The sequence below is a fragment of the Mastacembelus armatus genome, chromosome 21, assembly GCF_900324485.2.
Source record: "Mastacembelus armatus chromosome 21, fMasArm1.2, whole genome shotgun sequence".
NCBI lineage: Eukaryota > Metazoa > Chordata > Actinopteri > Synbranchiformes > Mastacembelidae > Mastacembelus > Mastacembelus armatus.
Window position 1 is genome coordinate 28,455,828 of NC_046653.1, and position 11,257 is coordinate 28,467,084.

An 11,257-nucleotide genomic window follows, 5' to 3' on the forward strand; every position below is an offset into this window, starting at 1 on the left:
ACTGAAATATCCTAAGGACATGTAACCAGACAGACTATAAAATCAGCATTGTGAAGGGACCTCATGAAACTGACCTGGAGGGCACCATGGTTGCCACAGATGGTGGCACACCAAGTATTTCTAGAAGGTGAGTCATGGCGCCTGTACTTCTTGTTGTTAAAGAAGTGAGGGCCAAATGATAATCCACCTAACAAGCCTATTCAGGCTAGGGGTGGAGTGAAACCAACCTGGAGGATAAATATAAGATCTCTGACCAATTTCTCTCAGACTGAAGAAGCCTCTTGGTTGAGTAGTGAAATGTTTCTACTCAACAAGAAATCCAGTTGCCATGACTCAGCTTTTAGATAACTTCACCTGGTTGATCTGTGAATCTTCACAGACACACACCAACTATTTGCATTGACCAGGGGTGATTAAAACAAATTCTGTCCATACAAGACCTGGCAGTTAATCCCTCCGCAGGGGCAGTGGTAGTCTTACTAGTTATGTGAAGCCATAGCAGAACAATACAGAATACCTACCCATACTGTGCTGTGGTTACTGATCCTCCTGTCACCAATGGCACAGTGTTTCCCACAGAGTATAATTTGGCAGGTCTGTATGTGCCCAACATTCTTTACGATCTGTCCAAGAGTACAATGCAATGCGATCAATTAACTGGTAGAGGACAGTTCCCTGCTGATCTGCAGCTTCTGTACTTGTTTATTCTGCTTCCATGAGAGACAAGTACTGAGTAAATGTAAGGGACGCCAGCTGCCATAAGAAGAAGAAAAACAGTACTGAAGATTACCTAGAAGCTGAATCATGGTAACTGGACTTCTAGTAATTAAGCTGAATTGTTTCACCACTAATCAAGTAGCTTCTTCAGTTCAAGGCTGACGCTGGAAGAAATCTCAAATTCATCTTTCAGGCTGGTTTCACTTCACCCCTAGCCTGAATAAGCTCGTTAGGTGAACAATGGAAGTGAGCACAGGTGAAGGTTGTTAGGATCTAATGATCGACTCTTGTCAAACCCCTGATTCACAAACTGGGTCTAGAGTGTGTCCTTCCTGAAGGGACATGTGATGAGTTCCTGAACTTCCTGGCAGTGGGTGAAAGGGCCACCTGGTAGATCTGAGACAGGCTGTGTCTGAGCCCCACACCTTATAGTAAAGGATGCTTATCCACTTGAACATTGGTTCTATGATCACTTTCTCAAACCATCTACTTTCTCAATACAAATATTTGAATATTGTCTTGTTGGCTTGACGGATGTAACTTTAGCATAAATAAATGAATCAACAAACCCTAAACATACAAAGGAAAGAATAGAACTGGAGTCCTACAATTAACATAGCTAATAGTGAAAACTGACCAAACCTGACCCTGAGCATAAATGAATTTAACCAGAAATGCTGACCTGAAACTGTACTGGGAGAAGTGTCCACACATGGATCCTGTAGGAAATATAAAAACTTTTGGCCAATGAAGAGTTGTTTCAGAGAGCGAGGGAGTTGGTGTCCACCAGAGAGAAAGGCAGGAGAGGAAAGGCAGGAGGCCACCACTTCCTCAGTCGGAGGAGGTGTTTGTTTACAGCCTGATGTTCCTCTTCTCGCTGCTCACTGCCGTTCTCAACCTGCTGGTCATTATCTCCATCTCCCACTACAGGCACTGACAAACCTCTGCATTATTTCATGTTGTGATTGATCAGTCAGATCATGGGAAATGATGTTCAGGATTCATTTCAGAGCTTGTGTTGTGTGTGAGCTTTGGTAAAAAATACAGTTGGAAAAGACTTGTAGTAGCTGAGAATGTCAACATTTCTCACAGTCTGTCAAATCTAATTTGTGCACAAATTGTGTTTGACATTCTCAGTTCTTTTTTAGAACTACAAATCTTTTCTCCACATCTACAAACTTGGATTTCTCCTTGTTTCTCAGGTGAACAGAGGCTGCTCTAACCCACAGGCTTTGAAATACTGAATTACTGTTGGTTATGTCCAAATGTTTATAGAAATATGTTGATGGTCCAGTTACACAAAGACAAAAGTGATTTTCTAACCATCTGAGAACGAGCTCAGAGCTGTGTGAAACCTTGAAGTTACAAGTATGAATGAGGTCCCTGTTTTTACAGCTGAAATCTGGACCAGTATTTGTTTGTGAAGCTTGGATGTGTAACTTCAGTGTCCACACAGTGTGGGAACTAGTTTTCTACTTTGAATCTGTACTTTGATATTCCATTTTTCTCACAGATGTTTTTGTGGAACCTCCCATTTGTTTAGAGACACAGTGTTTTTGTGGAACGACAAAGTGCAGACTTGAATGTCTCCTTTTTTCTCAGGTGAACAGAGGCTGCTCTAACCCACAGGCTTTGAAATAGTTTCTGAACATCATTTCCCAAACTCCCAGCCTGATCTGAGCACACAGCAGTGGCTTCAGTCTCCTTGTATTTTGATAGACTGAGGTTTTGAATGATTCTTCCTGCTCTTGTTGCACAGCAGCTGCTGTTTCTGATGATACTGTTGATGATACACAGAGATGATGTCCTCTTGTTGCAGGCAGCTCCACTCCCCCACAAACCTCATCGTTCTGTCTCTGGCCATGTCAGACTTCATCATGGGTTTGGTGATGCCGATTGAAATCGTCATGATGTGGACCTGCTGGGTCCTGGGAGACCTCATGTGCTCTCTGTACTTCTTGCTCCCTATTACAGTTATCTCTGCTACTGTTGGAAACATGGTGCTGATATCAATTGACCGTTATGTGGCAATTTGTGACCCCCTGCATTACCCGACCAGAATCACTGAAAAAACAATTACCATCAGTATTTGTGTGTGTTGGGTCTCTTCCCTTTTCTACACCATTTTCTATGTATACGATAACCTGAAACATCCAGGGATGTATAATTCCTGTCATGGGCAGTGTATGATTGACCTAGTTGCAGTTGTGGAACTTCTTTTCACTTTTATTTTTCCCATTTCTGTCATCATAATTCTGTATATGAGAGTGTTTATAGTGGCGGTGTCTCAGGCTCGTGCCATGCGCTCTCATGTTGCAGCCAAACTCCAGCTTTCAGGAACTCGGATGATAAATAAGTCTGAGTTGAAAGCAGCCAGGACTCTGGGTATTGTTGTAGCTGTGTTTGTGCTCTGCTACTCTCCATTTTATTGTGTCTGTTTGTCAGGAATCAACATCATGATCGGTTCTGCAATTGAGGCCTTTCTGAGCTTCCTAATGTTTAGTAATTCTGGTCTGAACCCTCTGATCTATGCCCTGTTCTACCCCTGGTTTAGAAAAGCTATGAAACACATAGTCACTCTTCAGATACTGAAGCCTGGCTCCCGTGAGGCCAACATGCTGTAGACACTGTGATGTAATTAAAATGAGCCTTTTTCCTTTTGGATAATTGAGGCTTTTTGTATCAGTAAGAAGTAGAATGTGTGTTTTCAGGAGAAAAGGAGTGTGAACAGCTGCTGCAGATTCATAACAAGATGTTTCATTGTTACACAATTCAAAGGCTTCAGGATCCACAGTAGAATGTACTCATTAATCTTTATGATGACAGAGCATTGATAACCAAGTCATCCACCTCACCTTAATCCGAACCTCACCTTCAACCTGACCCTAACCAGACCTGTCTTATGGCACCTAACCTGACTACAGCCCTCACCTGTAACCTGTCTACGTCTGAGCCTTGGGATCTAAGAGATGAAATGGAGAACTGTTGAGTGTTAGTGTGTGAACACCCCTCAACATTTAGTTGTAATTAAAGTCACACGTTTCAGACTTATGGCAGTGATTTGTAACTGGCTCACGAGGAACTTGTGTTTGTGGATTTTTAGTCTGCACCTCATGGTCCATGATTCATGAACTAAAGGCAGAGTGTTTATCACTGGGTAGATCTGGGAGTTTACAGAATGACAGCATTAAAACTGGCCACATGGTGGTGCTGTTGGTAAGATATTTTAAGAGGGGAAATCACCAAGCTACAAAGAAGTCAGTCTAATCCAACAGTCCTGTAATTAATCCTCCTTCATGAAGGTGATGCTGTTCAGTTTGTGTTCAGGCTGTTTCAGAGCTGCTGATTCACCTGGATGATCATGTTAGAGGATGGAGTTTGTTCTGCTGTTGAACTCTGTTCTCTGTTATACAGAGATTTGTTTGTTATTTTGTCTGCTCCATTTACATCAATGAGGCTCAATAACAGAAGCAGCTCTATGTCTAACACAGTGCAGGTCAACAGCAGATACCATGTTGGGACACAGAGGGAGGTTAATAATGTTAATAATGTCCTTCTAAGTTCCATCCATCCATCATCTGTACCCCCTTAGTCCTAACCAGGGTCCTAGGAATCTCCTGGGCCTATCCCAGCCTATCTCCGGGTAAAAGGCAGGGGTACACCCTGGACAGGTCACCAGTCCATCACTGGGCCACATAGAGACAAACAACCTCATACATGCACACTCACTCCTATGAGCAATTTAGAGTCACCAATCAACCTGACATACATGTTTTTGTATTAAGTCGCACTTTTTTTTTTGCTTGTCCTGCAATTTATACAGCGAAGTCACTTAAATGTGTATATTTACAGTCATTTTGTCCAGTAGTCATTAGCATTAGATGAGACTCTGGCCTCAATTGAAGTTAATTGTATGGCTGAAAAAGTAAAAGCGTTAAACTCTAACTTCTAGTGTAACAAGTGAAAATACCACCCACAACAAAGAGTTGTACTGCAGCATCCAAAGTGCAGGTAATAAAGTCTGCAGCTGAAACACAGTTTGCAGTGAGTGTTGACATTCAGACTGAGAGAGGAGGAGGAGACGCTGCTTCAGCTTCCCCTGATTCTTTACTTGACATGGAGGAATGATTATAGTACTGCACTGCTGCTTGTTGTCATGCCTAGCCTACATACCTGGAGAAAACCAGGGAGAACATGCAAAATCCACACAGAAAGGCTCCTGCTGGATTTTGAACCAGGAATCTTCGTGCTGTGAGGCAACAGTGCTAACCACTATTTTTTGTAGTTCCATTGATGTTTTGTTTGTAGTTGTGTTGTTGTAATGCTGTAATGTTCACCTTTAAAAGAAGACTGTTCTCCATCATTTCTGTCAGGAAAGCAGCTTAGTGGAAGCTAACAGCTGATATCTGGGTGAAACTCTCAGAGGAAGGTGTAGGTTTACAAATGAAACAGTCTGAAGGAGCTGAAGGAGTTTTGTGTTTTCTCTTCAGTCCAGAGTCCTGAGCAGCAGCAGCCACAGCAGTCAGTCTCTGTGTCACATCAGACAGCGTCCTCAGTCTGGACCTGACCTTCCTGCTGTCGGTCCTGTCTCACACTGAGAGCACCCTCCAGTGGAGACATGAGGAACTGCAGGTTAGTCCCATACAGCAGTTTCTACTGCAGCTCAGAGGTCACAAAGGAGTTAAAAATCTTTATCAACAAAGGGGATGCTGGGAGGTGATAGAGACTATGGGGTGAAGAATGTGGGAACAAAGGAATCCTGAGCTTCAGAGGGGAATTTTTATTTAAATCTCTAAATGTGGATTTTCCTGTGCTATCTCACTCTTCCACTGACATCACGGCAGTGAAACGTTGCAGTGCACGAAATGAATGAATCTGAGTCAGACCATCAGTCTTTCTATGTCCAGTAACACTAAAGGTTTTAATTATGTGGTGCTGTCTGTTTTCTCAGAGATAAAGAACTTGTCCGATACAGTCGGTTCATCGGAGACAAAACTGTTTTCTCAGAGATAAACAACTTGTCTGATACAGTCGGTTCATCGGAGACAAAACTGTTTTCTCAGATAAACAACTTGTCTGTAGTCATCAACAGCTCCACACCAAACCTCATGTGCATAAACACACAGTGTGATTGACCTGGTTCACACGTAGTTTTCCTCTGGGCACTGAACAGCCCATTAGCTGCTGCTGATGACTGTGTGCTGGTGTCTTTGTGACTGGAGACCATTAACACCTGCTCACTTTAGTGTCACATGAAGACACGACTGCAGTCAGAGGTATTAACAGCTAATGAGCTTCAACATAAACACATGGTGCATTAGGGACAAGAGAGTCATCAAAGAGTTTTCCTGTTTTTTGGGCAGTTTGGCAAACTTGGACACACACACACACACACACAACAAGCAGTTAAATTTATGTAAATCAGAAGTTATTATATTTCACTTTCTCAAACTGTTAAGAAGTCACACGTGTTGTCCAGTCATACTTTCTGTAGCCGAGGAGCATTTCAAACATTTGGCCCTTCAAAAATAAACTCAGCTTATTGATGCTGAGGGTGAGTGCTTTTATTAGATCTAAGTTCACTTGAGTTACAGGCGGTGTCCCCTATGCCAACTACTTATTTCTGTTTTCTTATCTCTTCCTTAACCCTATTTGCTTCATCTAGAACTCTGATTGGTTGTGGTTAAGTATTGAGATGGCGGCATTGATGGCTGCCTCAGTTGTGTGTTCTCTGTTTTGTTTTTTTTTCTTTCGTTTTTCTGCAACTCATCTCACGTCACCTCTACCAGCGAGGGTTGGAGGAGCAGCTCATTTCTGTGCCAAATATGACTTTTCACTTTTTGCTGCTCTGCTTCATTGAGACTTGGCTCAGTGGCTGCAACACTACACTACAGATACTGTTTTTTCTCGCTCCAGGATGGACTGAGTCCCAGTCCCCAGGGAAAAGTTGTAGCACAGTCAGGTGTATGTAGAGGCCAGACTGTGGGGGGTAATGTATGTATGTACATTCTGCCAAGGCCCGTGTCAGTGCAACAGTACAACACCTGGCTTATCAGATGACATGGGTGGAACAAAAACTCCCAGACTCCCTGCTCATTGCCTTAGGGCAGGGTCTCTAACTCCAGTCCTCAGAGCCCACCACTGTCCTGATTCTTTTCCAACTCGCCCTGCCCTACCCACTGCTGATTACTTGGATCAGGTGTCTTCAGCCAATCAGAAGCTGCAAGGGCAGGGCGAGTTGGAAAAGAATCAGGACAGTGGTGGGCCATGAGGACTGGAGTTAGAGACCCCTGTCTTAGGGGGATTTAACAGAGCAAACCTCACCCATGAACTGCCCAAATACAAACTGCACATCATTTGTCCCTCCAGGGACAACAACACATTGGACCACTGCTGCTCAGTAATAAGGGACGCCTCTTGCTCTGTCCTAGTGTCACTCTCTGGGTCTCTCCAACCACTGTTTGATCCACCTCATCCCAACCTACAGGCAGAAACTTAAAGCTGCCAAGCCTGTGGTTAAAACCCTGACACGGTGACATCGAACATCAACTTTTGTGGAGCAACGTGTGCCCACAAAGACATTTTAAACAACAATAACAAACCATGGTTCACCATAAAACTCAGGCAGCTTCATCGTGCTGCGGAGGAGGCCTATAGGAGGGGGGACAGGACTCTCTACAACCAGGTCAGGAACACACTGAACAAGGAAATCAGGGTAGCTAAGAGGAGCTACAGCAAAAAGCTGAAAATCCTGTTTTTAGCCAATGACCTTGTGTTAGTGTAGAGATCCCTACAGGACATCACTGGTTACAGGAGACCATCCCATAATGCCGAGGAGAACAAAAGACTGGCAGACGATCTGAATAAGTTTTACCGTGCGAGAAGCAACACCCCTCACCCCTGGAGGTCTGTAAAGTGGAAGTGCATGTTGTTTTTCAGGGACTAAAGATCAGAAAAGTTCCAGGTCCAGATGGTGTGACCCCCTCCTGTCTGAAAGTCTGTGCTGACCTGCTGGCCCCTTATCTCTAACACATCACTGGAACTGTGTGCAGTCCTCTCTGCTTCAAACGCATACAGACCCTGACCCTGACAAATGGGGTCATGGAGTCCTTTGAGAGACTCGTGCTGAGCCACCTGAAAGACGAGGTCTGTTAGGGCAAACAGGTCAGTGGAGAATTCAGTCAACATGGAACTGCAGTACATCTTGCACCAAACCATCATCCCAGACCTCCTCTGGTACAAACTGACCCAGTTCACTGTGCCAGCCTCCACCGCTCAATGGATAACCAGCTTTCTGACAGACAGGAGGCAGCAGGTGAGGCTGGGAGAACCACATCCAGCACCCGGTCAATCACCCAATCAGATGGCATCCTCAGGTTGTATTATTGCTAACTAATGTGTGAATAATGCCAACGTCCTATTTTATACACTCAGTCCTCAGATAAACAGAAACACTCTATCCTCTCCCAGTCTGTATTATGACAGACATACCCAGAGCTCGTTTTTCAGTGTTTGTGAATTTAATATTTGTGCTCACGGATTATGTGCAGTTCTGTATTTTTCACCGTGTTTTTGCACCCTCTAGTGGTGGAGACGGTGGAGAAATTACTGCAGAAACTTTGGTAATATCCTGACATGCCAGTAAACATGGAGTTTGAAGTAGGAAACATTGTCATGGCTGAAATGTTTGCTTCCTGAAGTCATGCTTTTCCCTGTCTTACTTCCTAAATGAGTAGCAGTCATTTAAGCACATTGTCACGTTCAGCATTGTCATGTTTCTATAATGATATGCTGCCCTGAGTTAGCAGGTTCAGAGGTTTAGTCTTTATTCATACACTGAGAAGAGAAACCTCAATTGGTGTAATCTTAAACGATGAGCAGGGAACAGGATGACAGTTGTAGACTGGCAGCCGAGGTGAGTGGGCTGGCTGGCGTCTAGCGTGGTGGCTGTGACGAGAGTGAGGAGAGCAGTCAGCACAGGCTGAAGAGATGAGGGACTCTGTAGGCAACAACAAGGAACACAGGCAGGTGATGGAAGGAATCAGGAGTCTTTAGCAGAACAGAAGATATTCAGGAAACATGAGAAATAGGAAGCTCTGGTGAGTTAATTGGCCAAGCGACTGCTTCCATGAAGTTGAAGTTAGTTTTCACTTTTAGTTAAAGGTGACTGAAGTTAGTCTTGTTGGCTTTACCCAGACTGAGCAGCTCCATCTCTGCTTAGTTAACCTCTGTGGACAGAGGTTTGGTAAAGCTGAGTATTGGGCTGCACACAGAACTAAAAGAAGAGGAAAACACATTTACCAATGTCAGTGGTTTAACTCAGATGGACTGTTAGACACAGCAGAGTCTGGTGGTACACAAGAGGAACAAACTTCTGGCCAATGAAGAGTTGTTTCAGAGAGCGAGGGAGTTGGTGTCCACCAGAGAGAAAGGCAGGAGAGGAGATAAAGGAGCTGTCAGACAGAGCTGTGGTCAGAAAGCTGTCTGAGCTCTGCAGCTTCTCCTCTGATGATGGAAGAAGCTGAACTCTGCTTCCCAGAGCTCCTCAACACCTCCTGCAGGAGGCCACCACTTCCTCAGTCGGAGGAGGTGTTGGTTTACAGCCTGATGTTCCTCTTCTCGCTGCTCACTGCCGTTCTCAATCTGCTGGTCATTATCTCCATCTCCCACTACAGGCACTGACAAACCTCTGCATTATTTCATGTTGTGATTGATCAGTCAGATCATGGGAAATGATGTTCAGGATTCATTTCAGAGCTTGTGTTGTGTGTGAGCTTTGGTAAAAAATACAGTTGGAAAAGACTTGTAGTAGCTGAGAATGTCAACATTTCTCACAGTCTGTCAAATCTAATTTGTGCACAAATTGTGTTTGACATTCTCAGTTCTTTTTTAGAACTACAAATCTTTTCTCCACATCTGCAAACTTGGATTTCTCCTTGTTTCTCAGGTGAACAGAGGCTGCTCTAACCCACAGGCTTTGAAATACTGAATTACTGTTGGTTATGTCCAAATGTTTATAGAAATATGTTGATGGTCCAGTTACACAAAGACAAAAGTGATTTTCTAACCATCTGAGAACGAGCTCAGAGCTGTGTGAAACCTTGAAGTTACAAGTATGAATGATGTCCCTGTTTTTACAGCTGAAATCTGGACCAGTATTTGTTTGTGAAGCTTGGATGTGTAACTTCAGTGTCCACACAGTGTGGGAAGTAGTTTTCTACTTTGAATCTGTACTTTGATATTCCATTTTTCTCACAGGTGTTTTTGTGGAACGACAAAGTGCAGACTTGAATGTCTCCTTGTTTCTCAGGTGAACAGAGGCTGCTCTAACCCACAGGCTTTGAAATAGTTTCTGAACATCATTTCCCAAACTCCCAGCCTGATCTGAGCACACAGCAGTGGCTTCAGTCTCCTTGTATTTTGATAGACTGAGGTTTTGAATGATTCTTCCTGCTCTTGTTGCACAGCAGCTGCTGTTTTTGATGATACTGTTGATGATACACAGAGATGATGTCCTCTTGTTGCAGGCAGCTCCACTCCCCCACAAACCTCATCGTTCTGTCTCTGGCCGTGTCAGACTTCATCATGGGTTTCCTGGTGATGCCGATTGAAATCGTCATAATGTGGACCTGCTGGGTCCTGGGAGACCTCATGTGCTCTCTGTACTTCTTGCTCCCTATTACTCTTATCTGTGCTACTATAGGAAATGTGGTGCTGATATCAATTGACCGTTATGTGGCAATTTGTGACCCCCTGCATTACCCGACCAGAATCACTGAAAGAAGAATTACTATTGGTATTTGTTTGTGTTGGACTTGTTCCCTTCTCTACACTATTTTTATTTTATATGACAACCTGAAACATCCAGGGAGATATAAATCTTGTCATGGCGAGTGTGTGATTAGGCTTGCAGGAGATGTGGATCTTGTTTTCCTCTTTATTCTTCCAGTTACAGTCATCATAATTCTGTATATGAGAGTGTTTATAGTGGCGGTGTCTCAGGCTCGTGCCATGCGCTCTCATGTTGCAGCCAAACTCCAGGTTTCAGGAACTCAGATGATAAATAAGTCTGAGTTGAAAGCAGCCAGGACTCTGGGTATTGTTGTAGCTGTGTTTGTGCTCTGCTACTCTCCATATTATTGTGTCTGTCTGTCAGGAAGCAGCATCATGATCGGTTCTGCAATTGAGGCCTTTCTGAGCTTCCTAATGTTTAGTAACTCTGGTCTGAACCCTCTGATCTATGCCCTGTTCTACCCCTGGTTTAGAAAAGCTATGAAACACATAGTCACTCTTCAGATACTGAAGCCTGGCTCCCGTGAGGCCAACATGCTGTAGACACTGTGATGTAATTAAAATGAGCCATTTTCCTTTTGGATAATTGAGGCTTTTTGTATCAGTAAGAAGTAGAATGTGTGTTTTCAGGAGAAAAGGAGTGTGAACAGCTGCTGCAGATTCATAACAAGATGTTTCATTGTTACACAATTCAAAGGCTTCAGGATCCACATTAGAACGTACTCATTAATCTTTATGATGACAGCGC

At 43.7% G+C, this 11,257-nt stretch overlaps 1 protein-coding gene across 1 annotated transcript; it reads left to right on the forward strand.

The window, feature by feature from the left end:
- Positions 1-9,228: 9,228 nt before the first annotated feature.
- LOC113123239 (trace amine-associated receptor 7e-like) lies at positions 9,229-11,052 on the forward strand. The gene is made up of 2 exons (XM_026295056.1): positions 9,229-9,392; positions 10,245-11,052. Exons 1-2 carry the CDS (start codon positions 9,229-9,231, stop codon positions 11,050-11,052), a joined length of 972 nt encoding a protein of 323 aa, XP_026150841.1.
- The last annotated feature ends 205 nt before the right edge of the window (positions 11,053-11,257 follow it).